Genomic DNA, 25,391 nt, shown 5'->3' with positions numbered 1-25,391 from the left:
ATTCCATACAGTGACTTGGCTATTATAATGGATGGACCTTTGGTCACAATTCATTCTTTTGAGCAATATGATTTATCTTTCTTGTTTAGATACCCAGCAGTATAAAACATAAAATACTTTACATTATGAAGACTACAAAATGCATTGGAACAGAAAACTACAAAGAAAATCTCAAATTTGCAGAATTGTCTGGAGCACCCATGGAACATGCAATGATTTTCTTAGAAGAGGTATTTTTATTATATATTTCTTCCATAATTTTAACTATTGAAATTGTATATGATCTACACTAGATGAGTGACTTGCAAAAAAGTTTATTTTTCAAAACTGTCACAAGGAAAATGGTAAAAATTTTAGTCTTTGTAGTGTTCCCAAATTTTGTTATCACTAATGCAATGACCAAGAGGAAGGTTATTTGGGCCTCTGAGGTTGCCAAGAAGAGGTAATGGACCAATTACTCCTGTTCAGAACAGGAGTGGAAAAAAACCTAGGATTTGTTATCTCATTCCTGAGAACTCACAAGCAAGACCAGGAGAGTGGTTCTTAGCTTAGAGAAGACAGGCTCGGAGAAGAACCCCCCCCTCTCCCTTAATCTACAGGTCTTCTTGGTCTAACTCTTTTGGTATGAGGCCTGCTTCAGATGTTACTGCAGTGGTATACTTGCTTCTGGATAGTCAAACTATATGGTGCCATTCGTGTAAAATTGCACTCATGCGGTTTGGACTAATTTTATTAAACTTAGGGAGAACTCCAATTTGTAGGGAGGAGTGTGTTTTTGGTTTCTCTTTTTCTGGTGTGGTTAAGTATGATCCAAATAAGATAAATACTTGTTTCGTGCAAATACATATGAAGGAGTTCTGTACTGTGCCAGATCATTGGTCCATCTAGGTAAGTATTTTCTGCACTAACTGTCAGCAGCTCTCCAGGGTTTCAGACAGGAGGCTTTCCCAACCTTACCTGGAGAGGCCAGGGATTGAACCTGGGGCCTTCTACATACAAGGCAGATACTCCACCACTGAGGCATGGCAGTGGTTATCGGCAATATGGTTCAGGATCAGAGAGGTAATTGTGTCCCTCTGATAATGTCTGAAGCTAGCAAAAGTACTGCTGCTTTGGCCATGGACCAGAAGCCATTACATGGGAATACTGGTCAAGGAGTTCTTGGGAGTTGGGTCCTGTTAACTGCTTGTGCCCCATTCTGAGGCTTGTAGAGTGAGCTTACATCTGAATACTGGTTAATGTTTGCCCTGACCGAGAGCTGTAGCAATAGAATTTCCTTTTGGTTTATAGCTAAGGGAGGTGGAGTCCAGCTTTGTCTTATTTGCCTCAATAGCACAGTAGCAAGCCTCTGCTTGCACTGCAGTAGATACAGGATGGGATAGCGTCATTCAGTAAATACCAAGAGGACTGGCCTTAAGTACAGGCCGGTGCAGCAGAGTTGCATTTCAGATGAAAGCTGTGCCAGTGCATGTAAACAGTGCAATGTCCCCCTCCTTTGTAAGGTGAAAGGCTCAGGAATATATTTCGGGGTAGTGCATGCAGCTATGGAAGAAAAGGGAGACACTCCCCGCCCCTGTGCTGTGTGCTAGCTCAGCCTTGGTCTGGAATGCAACACTGCTGCACTAGCACTTGGTTAGGGTGTTGCCCACCAAGTTTCTATTAAAGAGGTCCATTACTCTGAAAATTTTGGGACTATTTTGAAATCTGTAGAAATCGGAGAAGTATGTTGCCATGTGGCAGGAAAGACTGCAGCAGGAAGGAGGGAATCGGCAAAAATACCATCCCACATGTGCAAACCTGGTGTGCCTTCTGTTTGTAGAAGAGCAAACTTAGGATACAACCCATCAGAAACATCAGGTGCAGTCTACACCTGGTGATGGGGATGGGTGAAGCAGTTGGTTTGGATTCCCACTTCAGACTTCATTTTTGGGACGTCAGCAGCAGCTCATTAGAGAAGTATTAACTTTCCAGAATGCTCCTTATGATGCCTGGACCTCTGTTGTAGCTGGGGTGCATGTTTGTGAGTAGAGTGCCTACTTGCAAGTACTGAATAAAGTAATTTTCAAAACTTATGAATAGAGCAACTATTCCTGAACTGTGAACACAGAGGGCCATGCAAAAAATAAAAGGGACAGATAAGAGAAAAATGAGAGAGTAAAAGAAAACCAACCAACCACTGGCAGTTGTATGGACATGCCCTATGAGAGCTACTGTAAAAAGCTTAATTGCTGGCAGTGGTGATTAGTTTTCTGAATAATTGAACCATTAAGAGATTTCTGCTTGTAAGCTCACATATCTTACTCTATTTCCAAATTTCACATTTATTTTAAAATACTTTTCCTCTTGATTTAACATTTCTTCTGGAAAATAGGTTTGTATTTAACTAACATTATCACTATGGGAGATGTATGGCAACAAACACAGTTCTGGAATGTAGTGGTTACAAATCATGTTGATAGTGCTACTGTAGATGTTTGCCTGACTAATTTATTGCACAGAGATCAACTGAGAATTTCACAACAGCAGAAATGCCTGATCAAATATTTAATTTAAAGATCCTTCATTGCTAAACATATTTCTGATTAACAAGTGTTAGAGAACAACTTGGAGTCTTATAGAGTTGGAAAACAAAAAACCCTTAAATGTTTAAAGGGTTTCAAAGTAAGTAAATAAGAGAGATAAATGCTAGCTATTTCATTAATTAATTAATGCAGTGGGGAATGTTTTAGCAACAACAGCAACAACAAAAGAAACTGTGATTGTGTCACTATTCTCATTAAAATTCTTAAATTCTTATAACATATTCCATTCTTTTAAAAGTCTGATTCATAATCATTTGTCTCCCCCATCTTCTCCACTAGGAATAATAATAGTTACACACCACTTATCAACAGAAAAGTTCTCAAAGTGATTTACATAGAATAAGAATAATATGGTTCCCTGTCCCCAACTGACTCACAGTCTAAAACAAAGCACAAGATAGACACCAGGAAGAATGCTGTGCTGGGACTGAATAGGGCCAGTTGCTCTCCCCCTGAAAAATATAAATAGAATCACCTCTTTGAAAGGTGGCTCCTTGCACAGTTAGCAGGGAATAAAACTCTAGATGATCAAATATCAAGACCTATTACACAGAAAAAAATAAAGTATATAGGGGAAATGTATTGTTCCAAAAAATAGGGCTAGGGGAAAACATGTAATGGTGACAAACTGAAAGCTTTGTTTTGGAGATTTTTTCATTTCACAGAATTCCTTTGTCTCCCCTCTTCATTTCATTTTTGTTTCCAGGTTGTACTGCCTATTCTTTTCAATAAGAAAAATCATGGATCCTGGCCACATTTTATTTCACAGGACATGGAACGGCATATAGAAATCATGAAAAATAAGACCTATGTCATGGGTGGAATTATGTCAGGGAGAACTCTACTTCCCATTCCGACGATTGCAACAGAGAGTGACTTGCACGAGATGAGTACTGAAAATAAGTAAGGAGTGTATAAAACAGGAGAATGTTGTGCTTCATATTTGTTCAATTGTAAACATTTTGGATGCATTCCTGAAGATTCCTATGAATCTAAGAGATTGATTAAGTGCTGTCAAGTCAGTGTCGACTCTTAGCGACCACATAGATTCTCTCCAGGATGATTTGTCTTCAACTTGGCCTTTAAGGTCTCTCCGTGGTACATTCATTGTTGTTGTAATCGAGTCCATCCACCTTGCTGCTGGTCGTCCTCTTAGTCATCTGTCAATATTATATGTGCTATACCAAGCAAGTATTTACTTGAGGTCCTTGGACAGTAACTGGAATAATTGAAATAGTTAAAATTAGTGTATTGATTTCTGAAGTTGTAAAAGTTAGATTTGTTAAAGAATTAGTACAAGGGGAAATGCTTGACTAACAAGCAGAAGGCTGCTGGTTTGAATCCCTGCTGCTACTATATCGGGCAGTAGTGATATAGGAAGATGCTGAAAGGCATCATCTCATACTGTGTGGGAGGTGGCAATCGTAAACCCCTTCTGTATTCTACCAAAGAAAACCACAGGGCTCTGTGGGCCCTAGGAGTTGAAATCTACTTGACAGCACACTTTACCTTACTTTTGTTTTTTAAACAGCTACATAGAAGCTTAAAACTGGATAGTTACAAAAATAGACAAGATGGATCCTTTCCTTAAGGACTCGTGGTTTGGTTTGCCAAGTTTAAATATATTTGTCTAGGAGAAAGTCTCATTGATTTCAGTGGAATGAACTTGTGGAAGATGTGTTTAGTATGAGAGTGCAAGTTAGACAAAGGAAATGGGAAATGTACAATTTGTCACAGTTTTAAGTGGCGAGTGTGAATGGCTAAGAAAGAGGCTCTGAATTAGATGGAGAGGAGAATTAACAAGCAAAAAGCTAGACAGAAAATGTAGGGTTTGAAAAGAAAGGGCCGAACTACATGTTATGTGCTTATCAGTACAAGGAAAGCAATTTTGAATAGAAAAATGGGTGGGGAAAAGGTGTGCTTCTTCATATCAGATCTCTACCCCAAACACTTTCCTCTCCAATCATGTTTGTATAGAGTAAACTTTAAAGTAGTGAGGCAGGCTGATGGACTAGTGTTGTGATCTGGCAGTGGATAAGGGTCGCTGGCTGGCAAGCTATTCCATTGGTTTTTGCAAGGATGCATCAGCATGTAGTTTAGTTTTGCCTATGGAAGTATCAGAGTGTTTTCACATTTAAGATTTAAATAGCCTCTTAGCCCTCCTCTGATTCCCTATTTCGGTTAATGCTGCTTGTTAATTGGAGAGAAAGCAGAGGCAAGGTGCTTGTCATGTGAATGAGCATTCTGGCCAATGTTGGTTTTATACCAATATTAACCTTTGATTTAATATCACATTATATTTTTGGTTTGAGCTGTTTCTGACTGGGAAGGTGGGGTACACATTTTCTAAAATAAGTATCTGACTGAAGCAAAAGACTCTCTAAGATTCATGTGTCATAATTATTATTAGCTGTGCAATGTTAATATTATATATCACTTACAAATACACATATATTTATTATTAGACACTTTCCTTTATTTATTTAACATATTTATATACCACTCAACACTTACATCTCTGGGCAGTTTACAGTAAAACAATGCAAACTAAAATGTTAAAACATTAAAATAATTTAGAATTTAACGCAGTGTTAAAGACTGTAAGTCTAATTAAAACCCTGGGTGAACAAATGTCTTAACTGCCTTTTAAAAAGTTGTCAAAGATGGGAGGCTCTTATTTTATCAGGGAGGTCATTCCAAAGCCTCCTGGCAACAAAGGTGGCTGTCCCTGAGTAGCCACCAGATGAGCTGATGGCATTGCAGATGAACCTCTCCATATTAGAAGATAAATGCAAATTGATTTGAGATTAATTGATTTGAGCTCGAATTGGGGTGAATTGAGTGAGTCAAACTTGACGTGAATTGCCCCTAAAATAAAGAGCCTGATTTGAGTTTGAATGAAATCAGACCCAATTCAAGCTTGAATCACTCAAATCTATTCAAATGGGACCACTCTGAACTCTGCCATGGTGACCCCGCCACGCTGCCTGCAACCACATTGGTACATAGGTCAGCAGGGGGAAGGACCCCAAGCATCTTACGACATCGTGGATAATGCAGCCCCATGTGACGGCATCACCTGGGTGTCCCTACTCCTGCTCCCAAGCAGAGAAAGTTGCCTGCATAGTGGGTGCAGTCAGTGGGCAACTGGTGGCTGCCCAGAGCCTCATCTCCTCACCTGGGCCATTGGGGAGATGATTGCTTTGGGTGACCAGCCATTCCAGGTGGTCACTCTCTGACTGCTTACCCCCTACTACAACATCCCCTCATGCACCACCTTCAGCAGGCGGGTGGTGCCCTCCCTGTACCGGGCGTGCAGGGAGGCCGTGTTAGTGCTGCTGCGTACAACAGTGCCTGACACCAGTGTGCACTTCACTGCTTCCCTGTCCCTCACAGCACACTGGTGGAGGCAGGAGAGTGAGGGGACATCTGCTGTTAGTGGTCATAGATCGCCAGCTGGGGGGATGGCTGTCTGGGTAACCAAACCATCGCCAGGGATTCATGGTCACTGACAATGCTGCCAGCATTATTAAGGCAGCTGAGCAGGGTCAGTTTGTGTCCATCCATTGTGAACATCTCTGAACCTCATGTACTTGGCCCTTCTGGGGCTGTGGCCAGGTGAGACAGCCCCACTGCAGGCACTGGGTACCATGCTGCCATGGCTGCTCATGTGGAAAGATGCCACAAGATAGCAGTTTTCTTCCACCAGAGCGAAAAGGGTAGGCAGCTTGAGCTCCGCCTATCTGAACACCTGATCCCTCAGGATGTTCCGAGCCGGTGAAACTTCACCTTTCTCTTACTCCAGCGCCTACCGGAGCAAGAGGCAGCCATCCATGCCCTGGCAAGGAGGTGTGGCTTGAAAGTGTAAAACCTATCCAACCAGGAATGGGTGCTCCTTTCCAAGCAACGCTGAACCAGGCTTTACCTGCCACTCTTCCCCTTGAGAAGACAATGGGTGAGATCCAGATCACTTTGACCACTGGGGAAACAAACACCTTGGTAGGTCATCTGAGGACTGGAGTATTGGATTGGCACAGCAACGTCTTGGGTGAATCAGCAGTGCATGTTTTGTCCTGCCTATGTGACCCAAGGATGAAGGGCAAAGTGGTTACCCCAACCAGCTGTCCAGGTGGAGGGATCTCCTGGATGCAGAGGCTAGGCAAGTAAGGAAGTTGTGGTGCAATCAGGAGAAGGGTGCTGAAGTGCCACCTGCTGCTACTACTACTACTACTACTACTACTACTACTACTACTACTACACAGTCTATTCCTAACTGCAGCATCACTGCCACTTCCCAGTCCCTGGTAGAGCCAACTGTACTGGCAGTTTGGCCTCTGCGTTCCACATGGTGGTTCACAGAGGGGCACCTTGACACCTTGCTAGGGGTGTGGGAGGAACCCACCAAGCCCTGCAGCAGTGCTGAGCAGTGTGTGCTGCAGGAGCTGCTGGCAGGCTGGATGACGGAGCCGATCCAGCTCTGGGCAACTGGCAGGACTTGACAGGTTGCCAGATGATTCTTCTTGTGTCCACTAACCAGCATCTAGAGCAAGAGGGTGTTCTCCATGGCTAGGTGCATGGTGACACTCCATCACGCGTGCATGAATGCTGACATGTTGGAGCGGCTGGTCTTCCTGAAGGCCAACTTCCCCCTGCTGGGCTATTCCAAGCTGGCCATGGAGGGTGAGTGACACCACTGTCGCAGCACCACTGGTGAGTGGCCACAACACCACTGGCAGCAGGAATGTGCTCAGAACCGATTCTGCTGGTTCAAAGGTGGGGGAGTCTCTTTAAGGATGGGGGAGGGTGCTCTTACCCCTCCTGCTGCATTTCCCACACCCGCTGCATTTCCCCCACCCGCTGCATTTCCCCCACTGGCGCTGCCTCTTAAAACAGTCGGGTGGGGCAGCAGTGTACCTCCTTGCCGTCCCGGTGCCTCCTTGGACTGGAAGTGGCTAGAAGGTGCCACTGCGTGTGTGCATGTCGCAACGTGCACTTCACACTTGCTCACATGCATGTCATGAGTGGAGAAATGTAGCTGGAGGGATAAGAGCAGCCTCCCCCATCCTTAAAGAGATCCCCCTACCTTCAAACCAGCAGGTGCCGATTCCATGCACAACACTACTGGCAGCTCACCCCACCCTGGCCAACCCCAAACCCAAGATGTGTCACAGTCTGCCCATTCTTGCTGCTGACATACGCAGACATGCATGTATGCCACTGCCATGACTGATGATGGACTGGTGCCCTGACCCATGAGTCAAGCTGTCAGTTAGGGCTCAACACCAATCTGAGGCCATGGTGTTATCCAGACACAGACAGGCAGGCAAGGATGAATGCTGCTGGAGAAGAAAGAAGAGTTCTTCTTAAAGAATCTAGAAGCGTTGTTTCTTCTTGTCTATTGGGCCATGACTGCTCTGTCTTCCTGTCTCTCTGTGGCAGGCAGGATGGATGGAAGGAAGGTTTGATATTGTGGCTTTCTCAGCACTGAGCAAGTATAACATGCTTGCTGTGCTATTGCTTGCTGTTAACTACCTGGTTTTTCTGGATCTCAGATTGTGTCTCCCATCTTTGAGTTGTTGTTTGGTCTGTTTGTGTGATGGTGTTGTGGTGAGAAATGGACAGTGGCAGCTCAGCTCTATGTGTCTATGTTTAATATTTCTTGGTAATTGCTGTGATGAGCTCCAAGTCTGGCCTTGAGACTAAATTGTGCTTCACACTCACTGCTCTGGTCTGCTCTGCAAGCTGCATTGCAAGTTCACTCAGTCAAAATGTGGCTGAAGATGCTGTTCTAGTTGAGCTTATGGCTATGCTTGCTGGCTGTGAAGGGTGCTGCTGTGGCAGCTGTTGCAATGCTGATGTAAAGAGTCATAATTGTGTGAGAAAGAACAACTTGTGCCAATGATGTTACTGCAGCGCAGGCACTGTGGTTAGTGTGGATTCTGGGTCAGTGATTCTTTTTTGGCCATTTTGGATGCTGTGTTTGGCAAAATGTGGTGTTCTGTATTGGGAGGGACTGTGTGCTTCTGTTCTACAGTGTTTTTCAAGGCAGGGTTGCAAAATGTGTGTAATAATAATAATAATAATAATTCATTTTCTATATTGCCCTTCCAAAAATGGCTCAGGGCAGTTTACAAAGAGAAATAACAAATAAGATGGCTCCCTGTCCCCAAAGGGCTCACATTCTAAAAAGAAACAAAAGGCACACACCAGCAACATTCACTGGAAGTACTGTCCTGGGGGTGGATAGGGCCAGTTACTTTCCCCCTGCTAAATAAAGAGAATCACCACGGTAAAAGGTGCCTCTTTGCCCAGTTAGCAGGGGAGCTAACTGTACTCTTCCTGTTTCACACCGCTGCTGGACTAGATGCCTACAGGCAGGAGTTAAGGGCATGCCCTCTCTCCTGCTGTTACTCTTAGTAGACAAGGATATAAAACAGCCAGGTTCCGTGTTATATTGCATTGCATGTAAGAGAGTAGGAACCCTCCTATTTTTCTTCCTGACTTGCAGGCAAGATTCTTACACAAAATCAGTAATTCATGCCGTAGAATCTATGGTTATCAAGTGGTCGCATCAAATACGAGACATTGTGGAAAGGAATTCAGCTCAAACTCTTCTTTATGGCTTTCACCCGGATCCTCAGACTGAGCTCACGTTTTGGAAGGAAAGAAAAGATGATCTGTTGTGTATGTATGACCAGGCAAGTAATTCCCAACATAATCACACTTAATGATAGTTGTTTAAGTACTCATATTTCTGTATATAACATGAGCTAGAGTGGAAATTTTAGATATTGAATTAATGAAACTTTGTAAATATGTGAAGCTAAGCTGCTGGACAAGCAGGACTGTTATGGTTGAGAACACTGTATAGAAATTGGGAGACTATTTTGGAACCTGTTTCATAGTTTACTTGCATGTTTGCATGTCTTCACAACACCATGCAGTCTTAGAATAAAACTGTGCAACTTGAAGTCTCCAGATTTTTAAAAATACTTTCAAACTTTGTTTTATTCATTCTTAAATTTACAGATATTTTGGGAGGTATAATCCTGCTTTCTTTGTGCATATAGTGGTTCCATTGGAGGCTAGTATAACATTCACCATCCCAACCATATGAATATAGGAAGTTGCCTTATACAGGTGGACGTCTATGTTCATGGGGGCTCCGTTTCGGGATGCAGCCATGTATATGGAAACTGCGAATATTGAGTTAAGGGAACCTATGGGATCTCAGGGATTAGGTTCCCGGTCAGCTGAAAATGGCCAAAAATCCATTTAAAATGGCCGGAAATCGGCCGAATTTTACCAGGGGGAGCTTCTTAGCTTGCTCTGCTGCCCCCCCAAGTCATGCTGTGGCCTCAAATCAATGCCCCCCTTTTTTTCCACAAAGATGGGAGCCATTTTGTGGCTCTGTCAAAGAAAATGGCAGCTGGAAATGACCTTGGTGGTAATTTCTGGCCACCTCCGACCCATGGATATTTGAGGTCGGCATGTTTTTGTTTGTTTGTTTTCACATATGCCAAGGTCGGATGTCTTTTTCCTGACTGCAGATATGCATATCCACAGATATGGAATCCACAGATAACAAGGTCCACCTATACTGAGTTAGACCATTGGTCCATCACAGCCCACTGGAAACAGTCATAGAGGCAAGTGTAGGAACTTGGGAAACGGCCCTGCTTGAAATGACTGTATCTCGAGAGTAGCAGTAACCAGGTGCTGAGGTGACTAATTGAGGAGGGTAGAGTTATATTGGCTTCCCAAGAGCTACTTTTTGTGTTCCTCTCCACAGATGGAGCTTTTTGGTATGTATTATTTTATTTAAAATAGTTCTATCCTCTTTTGAATGAAACGGAACTTCCCAGGCAGCAAGGTCACATTATCTGCACTCACAAGCAGTGGCTCTTCATACTGAGGCTTCTTCCAGCCCTACTTGGGGATGCTAGGGATTGAACGTGGGGCCTTCTACATGCACAGCATGTGCTTTGTCACTGAGCTTCATGCTGCCTTGGTGGATCTATCTCAGTGGTGATTTATTCCAACTTCAACACAAATTCCAACAGGAGATGTTACAGGGCATCAACATGATATTTTAAACACTATGGTTAAAGCCATCTCCATCCAGGAGGAGGTGAGTCTCGGCTATCCTTCTATAAAAAATTTGGTTGGTAAGACATGGGATAGTTGAGAGTTAGTCCAACAAATTTTCAGCTCCAAGAGTCATTTGGTACCTTTTAACATTTTTGGCTATGATTTGTTCTTCAAGTGTGTTAACAAATACTGGGTCACTTGAATATGTTAGGCATTATTTGTTTAGCATGAAATTTAATTCCTAAATTTGCATCCAACTGGTTGTTAGTTCCTTCCAAAGTTTCTTTATTTAAACATGTCTGTCCTATATAGTGGTAAAACAAGTACTTAAAATATATTGGATCTTTACTAAAAATAAATTGTACTGTTCTGTTTCCAGCTTCAGAGTCCTCCTGTTCAGAAAATGATTAGGATCTTAAAAGCCAAGCGGAGCAGCTATTATCCTATTTTTCAAGACATTTACAAGGAGGTAGAAAATGGTAAGAGCTCTCTGAATGCAATGTGTATATTCTGTCCACATTTATGTGTGCATGTTATAGAATAATCTATAATACTATTTGACATATCACTGTAATTGTAAGGTAGAGTAATAAACTGCCTGTACTTTGGGACACATTTACATTAAATCAAACAGTTCTCATTCCTTGGGTATCTTTATTGTTTATTTGTATGAAGTTTATCTGGAGTTTTTCGTTTCATAAAAAAGAGAAAATATATAAGCAATTAAATTAACTTAGTGTGTGTTTTATAAACATTATTTTGAGGTTGTTGCATGTACTAAATCAGTTAGTAGACAGTTTTACTTCTAACATAAAAATTGCTGAATTTAGTGTATTATCCAGTTGCTCATGTTTTGCTATTTTGTTTGTATATTGATCAAGAGAAATGCCAATAAAATATTATTATAATACTTGTTATTTTTATAGGGCACTTTATCCCAAACTCACAAAGAGTTTAGCAAATGACTAAACTTCACATGGTCTTTGCTAGACAGGAAAACAGTATATCCATTTTACAAACTAGGAGAAAAGCAAACTTAACTCATTTCTCATAGTTGCAAATTGGTCTGCTAACTGGGCAAAAGGGCACCTTTCGAAGTGGTCATTCTCTTTATATTTAGCAGCAGGAGAGCAGCTTCTATTCAATGCTAGCACAGCATCCTTCTATCTAGTGGCTGTAGCTGGTTTCTACCTTGTGTTTCTTTTTAGATTTTGGGCCCTTTGGGGAAAAGAAAGTATTTTTCTCATTTTTCTATGTAAATTGCTTTGAGAACCTTTTTGCTGAAAAGTAGTATACTAATAGTGTACTACTATTATTATAGTAGTAATAGTAGTCTCATGTGAGCAGGAAAAAAAGTTCATAGGTGTAAAGGTAAAGTGTTCCTTCAAGTCGATTTCGACTCCTGGCACCCACAGAGCCCTGTGGTTTTCTTTTGTAGAATACAGAAGGGGTTTACCATTACCTCCTCCCATGCAGTATGAGATGATGCCTTTCAGCATCTTCCTATATTGCTGCTGTCCGATATAGTAGCAGCAGGGTTTCGAACCAGCAACCTTATGCTTGTTAGTCAAGCATTTTCCCGCTGTGCCACTTAAGGTGATATAGGTGTACTGACCAAAATTCATTAAAGGCAATTAGAATTCCTTCATTGAGTTTAGCAGTCATTTGGCCTTCAGAAATTAAATAAGAGGGCAGTGGTACACTCAGGGGTGTAGCAAGGTTGGAGTGGGCCCAGAGACAAGATTTTAAAATGGGCCCCTCCTCACTGAAGCTCAGCTCATGAAGTAAAGAAATCTTAAATGAGGCTGAATAGTGGTAACAGAAAGCATAGTAAAATTTATATGTATGGATATATACAATAGAACATCATCCTAAATTATTTTTAAAAAGGTTTTGTAAATTTGTGGACCATGCAAGTCATTTAACAGTACTAGAGAAAGACATGCTGTTCTGGTAGCTCCAGATTTAACACTCACATCAATTTCGGAGGATGAATACAACTGAAGTAAGCCCGGGCGGGTGCCTGGCTGGGGGAGTCAGTCATGTGACTTGCCTCTGGGGGGCCCCCAAGGCAGGGGGCCCCCAGACAACTGTCTCCCCTTGCCCTATTATAGTTACGCCCCTGGGTACGCTTCATTCTTTGATGGGAGATATATATATAGATATATATATATATATTTTACTAACAGACTAGGATATGTAGATTATTATTTTTCTTGTTAGATGTGAGTACCTGGAAGGAGAGCTGTTTGTTCATGCTGAGAATCCATATTACAAGGTGATTCAAACCTGAGCAATAAAATCAATTTATCTAGGAAGGACTGTAGCAAAAAAAGGGGCGGGGCAGGGGAGATATTTAGCTAGCTTACTTTGGCTTATGTTTTAATAACTTGTAAATGAATTTTACTACTTCATTGTAAATGCAAATGAGGAATGCAGTATCTGGTGCAGAATTTGGCCTCTTGAAAATCTCCTTATTCACGGTGTTTTAAAAAAATTGCTTCCCCTCAGTATTAAGGGAAACATTTTGAACAAGTGTTTTACTGTGTCTGCTAAAGACTCAGAATGCAAAAAGAAAATTGTATTATTCCCAGTAAAAGACTTCAGTGTGCTGCACTACTTGCTGTATCTTCCTTGTGGAAATTATTGTTTTGTCTCATACCTTATGATTCACCTACATGTAAACTTCCCTTCCTCCATTACCACCTCTTCTGAATCTCTTTTTTAAACCTTAAGAATTGAAAAATCCTTTCCTTTTCCCTCTTTTTGAAAACATGGGCTCACATACCTAGTGCCAAGAGAGTTAGTGCTACAGCCCCCTGAGCCTGCAGAAATGGTGCTGGTGAGGGACTCTTGGCAAGGCATGGGCTGCGTCACAGATAGCTGCAGCAGGAGAGAATCCAGAATCCAGGTGGAGGATCCAGAATCTAGAAGGTGGAGGACACCTTTTGCTTGTGGAATTCTGCCCCGTTCCTAGGCTTGCCCCCCTCCCTCTGCAGCCCCCAGCCAGACACCCCATTTTGTTGTCAAGAGCCCTTCAATCCTTGGCAATGCCTCTTCATTAGGATCAGGGAGCTGCAGCTGCACCAAGAACTGCTTATGCTAGCTAACTCCTTCCACTGGCATCTCTGTGTATGTGAGCCATGAATTGTGAACCAAATATAAAATATGCAGACTACTACATCTATGCAAAAGCAGGTAGGACAGGGTTTTTCAATGTTGGCTCTCCAGATGTTGTTGAACTACATCATTCCCAGCCACAGTTGTTGATGGGAGTTGTTGTTCAACAATATCAGGAAAGCCAACATTGCCTACCCTTTCTGTAGAGTGTGTATAATTTATCATAATTATATGCTGCCTGATATATGTATCTCTATGTGGTGTATATAATCCAAAATATAACAGTATGAAGCAGAATAAAAACAATTAAAACCATTTCACAGAATAAAAACAATTTAACAGAAATAAGAGATGGAGAAGCTGTTGTTTTGATAGGGAGCATATTCCAAAGCCCTGGGACAGCCGCAGAAAAGGCCCAGTCCCAAGTCGCCACCAAACAAGCTGGTGGCAAACATAACGGGACTCCCAGATGATCTTAACAGGCGGCAGGGTTAATAACAAAGGAGGCACTCTCTAAAATACCCTGGACCCAAGCCATTAAGGTCTTTATAGGTAATAATCAGCATTTTATATTTCACTTGGAAACATAGCAGCAGGCAGTGCAGTTAAAAAAAAAAAGTGTTATATGGTCCCTTCTGATTGTTCCAGAGACCAGTCTGGCTGCCACATTCTTCACAAGCTGTAGTTTCCAGAATATGTACAAAGGCAGCCCCATGTAGATTAGGGATGTGCACGAAGCATTTTGTGCACATCCTGAGGGATAGAGAGCGAGTGCTTTAAGAGGAGGAAAGCAGGTCTTACTTACTCCTCCATGGCCCCTCCGCCACCTCCCGCCACCTCAGTGCAGCACTGTCGAGATTAAACTCCCCACTACAGCAGCCCACAGGCGAGGTCATCGCAGAAATGGCATCTGCGCGTGCACTCCCTCTGTCAATACCTAGTTGGAGATCTTCCCTCAGGCTGGCCGAGGTCATCTCAGCCCTATAGCCTGCCTGAAAGCCAGTTTGAAATGGGTCTAGATAATCAGTTTCCTCCAAGACTGTCTGTTGCTGAGAGGCTCAAGAAGTCATATACTGTTGGTCCATCTATTTGAGTACTTCTGCTCTGAGTGGTAATGGCTCTCTGAGGTTTTGGTCTGAAGTGTTGCCAGTTCTTCTGTCTGTGATGCTTTTAAATAAAAAATGTGAGAATTTGAAACTGGCACCTTAAGCTGAGTGATGGCCCCTTGGCAATCTGCATGCTTTAATGCTTATTGGAGTTTATTTTAAATTATTTTTGTCCTTTTTGCCCAAGTATCTCAGGTGTACTCTCCTTTACTATGTTTCATTTTTATTTTTCCTTTTATTTATTTTTTACAGCTCTTGTTGAAGCCCAGGATATTGAACTATACCTAAAACCTCTGCAGAGTCAAATTCAGAGTCTTCAGGAGACAGAATTTCCAAAGATACATATTTTAATCCCCCCTTTGTTCCACACCATCTGTTTGATCTGGAGTCACTCCAAGTTTTACAGCACGCCAGCACGAATCATAGTTTTATTACAAGAATTCTGCAATCTGTTCATTGACCAGGTAGCATAAATTATGAATAGAAAAGTAGATAAGCACTCAGTCAATAAGAGCCAATCAATACAGCAGGATGTTAAATATAGGAGAGTATAGATTTAATCTGGATTTTTTAAAAAAAATCTCCCATTTTACAGAGGATTTATCATAATTTTGCAAATGTCCCAGGATACTATTATTCTAATTAAAGCGACATAATACTTTTAGTTATAACTTGTTCTATTTTATGTGCTTTATATTATATTTGAAAAAGAAAAGGCATTTTTAAAGATCACATAGTTTTTTTTACAAACTGTTTTTCAAGTTATCCAGTAAGCAGAGCATCCATTTTTTGATATACTGCTAATGTGACTTACTTGCCACATAGCAAAACTATAATAACTAGACCAATTTACTTCAAGACAGTAGAGGGTTGACAAGGTATGTTGTTGCTGAATTGCTTAATAGTCTACATGGATGGGGCAGTTTATAAATGAAATAAATAAATAATACACACATACATACATACATACCAATAAACACCCCTATTTATGAAGTGGCATTCTCAATAATTTATCAGAACTCTTAAAACTATCAAAGTCTCTTTGCATTTGTATTCCAATGGATGCAGTTTTTCTGTTTAGTAAAAGGTTTTCTCCACTGTCAGTCTTCTACATTCCTTGACCAACACAATTTGTGATCAATACAAGAACTTACATAGGGTCAAAGTGGATGCAGTTTTCTATTTACTTTGTATTAGCAATAGCAATAGCACTTACATTTATATACCGCTCTATAGCCGGAGCTCTCTAAGCGGTTTACAATGATTTTAGCATATTGCCCCCAACATTCTGGGTACTCATTTTACCGACCTCGGAAGGATGGAAGGCTGAGTCAACCTTGAGCCCCTGGTCAGGATCGAACTTGTAACCTTCTGGTTACAGGGCGGCAGTTTTACCACTGCGCCACCAGGGGCTCTGGTTATTATACTATATATATTACTATATATATATATATATACTATCTATATATTATACTATATAGTAAGTTTACATCGGTGTCCTGGATGGCATGTGCATCAGTGTCTTTGCTGCCACCACCTGTAAGATGTCCTTTGAAACAATGCTTTACTTTTCCCCATAAAGCGAATGACAGCCATTCATACCTGTGTGGAAAAAGTGAAGAGGGAGATTATTTGTACTCAGGGGATTATTTGGGATAGTAGCAAAGCTTGCACTCCCAGAGTGTTGGATAGCTTCACCTCTGCTCAGAGGGACCCTATTTGTGGGGAGGGAAGGAAATGTCTGACTTTCTGCAGAACACACTGTGACTCATTGTACACTTCTGCAATATACTCAATCATCTTCCATACTCCCTACTAGGAATGTGCAATTCAATGTGCAAATCAATTCAAATCTGGATGATTCGAGTGATTCAAACTGAATTGCCCCTTAAAAGGGTAATTTGATTCAAATTTGATGCAAGCACTGTTTGGCACCTTTTAAAAGCACTCACGCTGACCAGGTGGTTACTAAAACCACCCAAACAGTGTCAAATTTATTCAAATTAAATTAGAATCTGAATCATTTTTCAGGTCAGATTCGAGTTTGCTTCGAATTTGAAATGAATTTTCGGAATTGGATTTGAATTCAAAACAAATTAAAAAAATCATGTTGTGCACATCTCTACTCACTACCCCACCTGCTATAATAATAGACAGTTTGCTAATTACCAATAAAAAGACAAATCTGCAGCCCCTACCCACAACCTGTTGTTGATTCTTCTATCAGCAAGTCTCTGCACATATTTGCAAACCAATTCTTGCTTCTAGTTGCTATTTCATGATCAATTGGTTTTGTACATACCTACTCCATGATATAGGCAGGGCCTATAAAGACAGGCCAGCAGAGAGGAGACCTGTAGCCTGAGTTTAAAAAGTCTTGGGGCCCTTTGCCTGCAATTCCCCCCAGATGCTGACAATATGAATCAATATATTGAGGCCTTCAGCCTTGTGGAGTCCTGGGCCAGCTTTCTCCCTTTGCCCTCCCCACCTCTGCACTCTTGATTAAGGGTATGTAGATTTTGAAAAAGTGATGTTTAGTTTTAATTCTTATAATGTGCTACATAGATATTCCTGCTGTGTCAACAGAACATTTTTCAATATGCAGGTTTATGTTTCATACAGATTATCTCCTTCTAGAGTGTTTCAGTGACAACATCTTCATGACAGTGGCTTACATGTCCCGCAGTGTAACACGGGTGGTGCCAGACATGTTTGCATTGCTGCGGGACTCTAAAACATGCAGCAATAATACTATGCAAGAAGGCATCACCGGAACTGCTGCCCAGTGGAAGTTGCACTCGATGTGTGATCAGAGAGCCATGTGTGATCAGACAGCAGTCCCAGGTCTGCCCTTTTCTTAGGTCCCTTTGTTGCATGTTTTAGAGACCTGCAGTGGCACAGGTGGGTCTGGCCTGGCTGCAGAACATGTAAGCCAGGGCTCTTAGGGCCAAACTACATCATCTCTGTCGGGATCTGTGGTCCCTCACAACTGGGTCTTCTGCACCTGCGCAAGAGGCCTGCGAAAGAATTTATAGCTTCGTTTAGGTGCTCTCTGGCCCTTTAAGGCGTAGTGATATTGGAGCCTACAAAGCTGGCTGTAGAGCACCTCCCTCTTCAGTTCCTTCTCGTCCTCCACTTGTGCTGCCTCTTGAAGGATCTGTTCTTGTTCCTTCGTTCAGTGAGAAAGTGAATATTGCTATTTGGACTGTTTTCTCAATTTTGACTTGGTCTGTTTTCTGACAACTCTTTATCTGACTTTCCTGTGTTTGACCTGGACTGTATTTTTGACTATCTTCTGTCTCTCAGATTTACTGCACTATTTGGATTGTTTGACCTCAGACTGTCTTTTGATTTCTCTCTGGCTTGTGCTTCTGTTCTTGGCATTCTAACTCTGATTTGGCTGACCTCGGACAGTTCCCCCCACCTCCGGAGCAGGCTGTGGGTGGGGGATGGGGTTTGGCTATGTCTAATCCAGAAAGTTTTATAAGGTGTGTAACCTGCAGAGACACTATGCCCTCTTCTGATGGTCATGATGACTGGCTCATATGTTTGGGGGATAGTCATAATACCAGTACCTGGAAGGTCTGTTTGTCATTTAAGAAAAAGACCCGTTTGAGCAGGGAATTACAACTGAAGGCCTATGTATGAAAATATTCTCCATCTGGGGACTCCGAGCCCGAGTCCACCATCACTGCCAAAAACTGCAGTGGCTAGCCTCTTGGCTCCATTGGTGCCCACCTCAGTGACAACTCCGTTGACATCCAGCGCTTTTGCAAGCATGGAGTTTAGGAAGCCTTTGGAAAGCGGCTGGGAGCACTTCCGAAAACACAAGCACGACCATCACCACTCGTCTATGGGAGAGCTGCACAAGAAGCATGAGAAGCTTGCTTCGACCTCGATTGTGTCACCGAAGTCGTACTCAGTGCCTAAGCCACTGGCTTTGTCTTCGACTAAGTCCCCTCGCCTTCAACTGTGCAGCCGGCCACTTCGTTTTCTCCTCAGCCTTTGATCTCTGGAATCATCACTTCCAAGTCTTGGACGGTGAACGCTTCAGTTCCAGCCTCCTCAGCATTGAGGAACCTAAGCACTTCGGGGCATTCATTGACATCGGCATGCTCCACGTTGACCCCATTGGCATTGACTCCTACTCCAGCTCTGAGCCGTTCGAAGTCTTCGATGCTCGTGCCTCATGTTTCAGTGTTGACTTCTGCTGCTCTGACCCTGAGGCATTCACCTTCAACAACGTCAGTGACCTTGGCTCCGATGTCGATGGTGCCCATGATGCCGTCGCCACCACTGGTGCCAGCTTTTCTCAGAGCCGCTGCAACTACTCTCTATCTCTTGCCTGTTCGGTTGGCACCACCTTTGCCCATCGTCATCTCCAGTGGTTCGACACCTTCCCAGTCTCCTCCCCACTTTTGACGTTGCAGCCTGCCACACCTTCTCTGGACTCTCCAGCGCTGACAAACCTAGTTCTAAAGGAACTGGAGCATCTACTCGGCTCTGCTAGCTCAACACCCTCAGGCTCTACTTTCAAAGGCTTCACCTTGTCCCAAGGTCTTTACACTGACAAACCCAGTTCACTTCTCCCTATTCCTAAGACCCCTATGGGTAGCCCCTCCACCTTGACACCAGCTTGCCCCTCAGCTGTGCCCTGGAGGGAGCGCTTCCACTTTTCTGCCTCCTGTGTCCCTAGGAACCCCCGGGACTATAGCAGCTCCCCAGGGGCCTTTGACTCACCGCATTTGAGGGCAAGGGAGCATTTCTGCTCATGCTCCGTCTACAATTCCCCAGCCTTACCATATGACTTTGAAGAATATAGACTGTTGAAATTGATGTGCCTCCAGGGGGCTCTTCCAATGTCTCTCACTCCAGATCCTGCTGACCCCTCTAAGTCCCTCACCACACCAGCTGCCTCTTCAAAACCTGCTACCCCAATGCCCAGGGCACTGCCTCCTACACCTGTACCACCATTATTGCCTGCTCCTGAACTCCCATTGGTGCCTGCACCTCTGCAGGAACCTGCTCCCCTGGGGGCCGCAGGACCTGCAAACCCTGTGATACTGTCTGTGCCTGGAGAACCTGTTACTCCTGCAGGGCCTCGCCCCAGGACTCCATTACCTGAGGATCCTGATATTGATGGGAACTCTTCTTATGCATCTGACCCCAACTCTGAGGTCACGGAGGTGCCACTAGGCACATCGCCAGATGATAATTTGGCAAACTAACTGTCTAACTCGCTAAATGAAAAGACTAAATCCTATCGGGTGCAAATCCAGGAGATGGCAAGCACCTTAGGCCTGGAGGCTCCCCCTCCTGGGGATGTGCACGAATAGATTTTTTAAATTCGATTTGTGCCCGAATCAGATCACCCTTGATTTGTTTTGTGTCTGAATCTGTCCCCTCAAATCACTTCAGATTTGATTAGGATTTGATTTGATTTGGATTTGGAAGGATTCAGACCACTTATAAAGGTCCTAGGGGCACCAGGTTTGGGTAGTGGGTTTTGTCAACTACCACTCTCACACACACACACACCCACACACACTAGGGTCCTCACACTCACTGGGCCTTATGGCCTCTTGCACCACAACTGTGGCAAATTCATGCTTGAGGATGTGGAGACTACAACTCTGGCTGCTGTCTGTCTTCTGGCCAAACCTCGACAGTCACAAGTGGTTAGTCATACGAGACCTGCTCTGGTGGTCCCAGCCTGATTCCCTTTCACAAGGGGTTGCTTTTCAGGAACTGAACCCTACAATATCAGTCACTACCAATGCTTCCATGCAGGGTTGGGGTGCACACTGTGGTTTCCTCCAGGCATGTGGCCTTTGGAACTCCCAGAACTCCATATTAACTTTTTAGAGGTCTTAGCAGTTTTCTTTGCTTTCAAGGCATTCCTGCCCGTCATCCAGGGCCAGGTGGTTAAGGTCCACATCAATGTGGACCTACAGCTATCACCTACTTGAACCATCAGGGGGTCACTGTATCCAAGTCCCTGAATACCTTTGCATTGCATTTGTGGGAATGGTGCCTGAGATTTGATATCCTGCCCATGGCAATACGTATCAATGGGGAGGATAACATTTTCTCTGACTTTCTTAGCTGGGATCTGTCCTTTTCATGAGTGGGAACTGAATGGCTCTGTTCTGTCAGATGTGTTTGATTCCTGGGGTGTCCCTGCTGTTGACCTATTTGCCACTGCACAAAATGCAAAGTGTTCTCTGTTCTGTTCTAGGGTGGACATCAGCCCAAACTCCCTAGGCGATGCTTTCCAACTGCAATGGAAGAACAGACTGTATTACCTCTCTCCCCACTTTCCACTATACCCAGAGTGGTGGGGAAGATACTGCAAGAGCACATGTAGTGCATCCTGGTCTGCCCCTGGTGGCCCAGGCAACCCTGGTTCTTGGCTCCGGCTATGCAACAACTCTTACCTTTGCCTTCCATCTCAACAGGACCTCCTCACGAGAGACGGGGGTCTAGTCCTACACCATGCCCTTCGGACCCACTCGCTACAACGTGGAGGCTGAACCTTTAGATGAGATCCTGTTAAATGAGAGAAAGGCCTCTACGAGATGGGACTATATGTGCAAATGAAAGTGTTTCACATCCTATGTGTCTTCTAAGGGCTTTGGCTCACTCCAGGCTTCGATCTGCCAAATACTTCTCTACCTCACCTCTCTCAAGGGTTTGGGTCTCTCAAATACCTCCCTTAAGGTTCAGCTCACTGCCATCTCAGTTCGCCACCCAGGCTGGGATGGCAAGGTGGTTTTTGTTCACTCTCTCTGAACATTTTTTGAAAGGGATTAACAACCTGTACCCCCTGGTGCAGGCACCAGTTGAGCCTTGGAGTCTCTCACTTGTGCTGTCCACGCTCACAAGGGCCCCCTTCGAACCCTGTTGCCATCCTCCATGAAACTGCTATGCCTAAAGACTGCCTTCCTTGTGGCCATCATGTTTGCGAGACGTGTAAGTGAACTCACTTCTCTGAGGGCTGATTCCCCATATACTAAATTTTACCTGGACAAGGTGGTCCTGTGTCCGCATCCTCCTTTTCTCCCTAAGATCGTGTTGGACTTTTACATCAGCTAGGACATTCTTCTGTGACCCATCGACACCTCTCAAGCATTCTATGCACACCCTAGATGTCCACAAGTGTCTCCTTTTATTTCCAGGATTGCACAAAGGCATTCAGGCATTCTGACCAACTGTTCATCTCCTATGCATAAGCCAGTAAATGTTTCACCATTTCTAGACAAAGATTGTCCAACTGGCTGGTGCAATTGATTTTCTTCTGTTATAAGAAGCAAGGTGTTCAGCCGCCCTCCAAAATTTGGGCACATTCCACTAGGTCCATGGCTACCTCAGCTGTCCACATGTCGGGCATCAGTATGAAGGACATTTGCAGGGCTGCCACCTGATCCTCGAACCTGCCCTTTGTCCATCACTACGCTGTGGTCTTGCATTTTGCTTCAGAGGCCAATTTTGGTTGGGCGGTCTTAAAGAAAGTACTGTAACTGCTAGCACCCACCCCCTTTTTATGGGAGCTAGTCACTCACCCAGTTGTAAGGGACCATGGATCCTTACAGAGATAAACAGGTTGCTTACCTGTAACTTATGATCTCTGTGGGGATCCATGGTCACTCACAACACCCGCCCGGCCGTCCCCTGTGCTAGCTTGGCATGAACTGTTTGCTTACCTGTGCTGCTATGGCTTGTCTGCTGTCTTCTCTATCTCTCAATGTCATCAGTTCCTTTGCAGTGGCCAGTTCAGGAACTGAAGAGGGAGGTGCTCTACAGCCGACTTTGTAGGCTCCAATATCACTACACCTTAAAGGGCCGGAGAGTGCCTAAATGGAGCTTTAGATTCTTCTGTGGGCCTCCTGTGCAGGCACAGAAGACTCAGTTGTGAGTGACCATGGATCCCCAGAGAGATCATAAGTTACAGGCAAGCAACCTAAGAACATAAGAACAGCCCTGCTGGATCAGGCCCAAGGACCATCTTGTCCAGCATCCTGTTTCACACAGTGGCCCACCAATGGAACCTGTTTTTCCATTAAATCTATCCTTGGCTCTAACATGCTTAACCTTTTTTCTACTAAGTAGAACCTTTGGGCAGGAGGACTCTGATCTAGATTTGGACTGTGGCAATAGATTGGGACTATTTTGCAACCAATCTGAACCTTCTCTCTGCAGCTGTGATTTTCTCCAAAAGGGAAACTCCCATTGGTACCAATCAGAGCTTCCTTCTTGGGGCAAAGAGCCATTGTGGGGGTCCCAGTCCAGACTGAGAGAATGAGATAGCCCCCTTCTCCCACACCATAATCACAATCTGTATCTGGCCCTATTAGCTGATATTTAGTAATGCTGATATTTAATAAATTTAAGCAAATCAGGGCCAGTGACGCATTTAGTGTAAAGTGTAGTGTGGTTCTTAGACAGGTACATAATCCAGCTCATTATATTAGTAGTTACAGAAGATTAGGTTCTGAAATCCATTTGTTTTCATGCAATTTTTTAAACTTTGTTACTTTCTATTCATGTTGTAAGGCAGCACTCACAATGGAAAAGTGGGTTTGTTTGGTATTTTAGTGAATTTTTTAATTTCTTCCCCTAGGCTATATCATACCTATCAGCAGAAGATCTTATGAAAAGAGAAACTGAAGAAAGTTTGGAACAAGTGCAAGTTGCTCTTAATACTTTAAGGAGCGTTAAGGGTGCCTTCTTTAATCAAAGAAAAAAAATGTCAACGTATTTCACTAACAGTCAAGAGTTCAAACCATGGGATTTTCAGCCGCAGATGATATTTGCCAGATCTGATATGTTTCTAAAACGCTTAGAAAAAATAGAGGTATTCTTTACCAACTCCTTTATCTATCAATATTACAGCCTATCAGAATAGGCTGCCTGGAAAATTCTGTGTGTGTGTGTGTGAGAGAGAGAGAGAGAGAGAGAGAGAGAGAGAATCTAGAAAGTCACATATTCACTTCATTTTCTACATGTAATATAAGTGTACATTGGTTTGGATCCTAATTTCCCTTTTTGTGAGTTGAACAGAGTTCTATTCACATAATAAGTCTTTCCCACCTCCCTCTTCCCTCTACAGTCTCTGTCCCCCTGAAAATCTGTTCCTGAGACCCCCTTTGGAACGGGATGGCAAATGGCATGAAGACTCCAACAGGAAGGGAGGGATAGATACCAATTGCCGCCCCCCCCCCACATTCTGCACAAGTAGAAGTGCCTTCCACATGTACAATGGATCCAAACTATAGAAATTAATGATTAACTTTTAATTTAGGCTAGGATTAGTCTTTTCCAAAAAATCTTCTGATTGCATTTCCACATTTGGTGCCTCCCCCTCCTCCCTCTTATTGTTAAGAACAGAGGCGCTCTTACCCTTGGACTTCTTGGCTGGTCCAAGGCCTCCACACCCCCTGCCCCCGCAATCCTCTTTAGTCTGTCACGGGTGTTGTGCTTGCACTGTGTCAGGCAGCAGAGCATGACTGTGACCTGTGCTGAGCAGCTGAGTGTGACCTCTTCCTTAGGGACAGAGGGGGGAATAGGGAAAGAAATATATGGGATGGGAATATATTAAATTGCATATTAAAATGTTTCTGCTAATCCATATTTACACAAATATACCTGTCTTATATTCTTACATTCTTGTGAGTTCAGTTGCTGTTTGTGCTCTCAAGAGAACCCTCATGTCAAAGATACTGGGTGTGTCATGGGGTGTGTGTGTAGATGGGTGATGCTTAACTTGCGGTGGTGGTGGGCTCCAAAGGCCTTAAGCTCGAGGCTCCAAAACTACCTAGGTGCACCTCTGGTTAAGAATATTTATACATTGCTTTGCAATGAGAAGTTCACAATGTGGTTTACATAGCAAAAAGAATGAAAAAAGCTTCTCTGTCCTAAAGAGGCTCACAGTCTTAAAAGAAACGTAAGGGAGGCAGCAACAGCTACTAGAGTTGCTGGGTTGAATGAGGACAGTTGCTGCACGTCTATATGAGAACCACCACTTTAATGCAGTGGTGGCATTGAGATTAGTTTGCAGCAAATCTGCATGCTATATGCACCAACAGTGGGTTTTAAAAATTGTTCTCTGCATGTATATTTAGAAGCAAGTTCCAATTAATTCATTGGGAATTATTTTCAAGTAAGTGTGCACAAGATTGCCACTTCATTACATTAAATGTCAGAACTTAGATAAAATGAATGTAGTGTTCATAGTTGTGTGGTCCAGAGACAAGAGAGGTACACCAGCCCAACATCAAAGACCAGAGGAATTACTTCAAAACAGTATTGGAGAATGCTACTTTATTTTTAAGACATTTGAATTTTGAACTATATAAAATTCTTCTTCAGGGTTCTTGTCTGTCTGTCTTCAGTGCTTTCAGAAATCAGCTGTCTCCTGTCCCCTTCCCCACTTTCACCAAAGACTATCTGTGCTATATACTTAAATAGGGTTAATGTTTTTTCTTTTCCCTGA

General features: G+C 43.3%; 1 protein-coding gene across 1 annotated transcript in view; it reads left to right on the top strand.

The window, feature by feature from the left end:
* DNAH11 (dynein axonemal heavy chain 11) overlaps positions 1–25,391 on the top strand; it is a 250,146-nt gene that overhangs the window by 7,631 nt on the left and 217,124 nt on the right. Inside the window, exons 2-7 of the mRNA XM_053263692.1 lie at positions 90–230; positions 3,289–3,485; positions 9,091–9,280; positions 11,053–11,152; positions 15,152–15,363; positions 23,520–23,753. Coding sequence (XP_053119667.1) covers positions 90–230; positions 3,289–3,485; positions 9,091–9,280; positions 11,053–11,152; positions 15,152–15,363; positions 23,520–23,753 — 1,074 coding nt within the window. The remainder of the gene's footprint in view (positions 1–89; positions 231–3,288; positions 3,486–9,090; positions 9,281–11,052; positions 11,153–15,151; positions 15,364–23,519; positions 23,754–25,391) is intronic.

The sequence above is a fragment of the Hemicordylus capensis genome, chromosome 6 (assembly GCF_027244095.1).
Source record: "Hemicordylus capensis ecotype Gifberg chromosome 6, rHemCap1.1.pri, whole genome shotgun sequence".
Taxonomy (NCBI): Eukaryota; Metazoa; Chordata; class Lepidosauria; order Squamata; family Cordylidae; genus Hemicordylus; species Hemicordylus capensis.
This window is presented reverse-complemented; position numbering and strand designations above follow the sequence as displayed.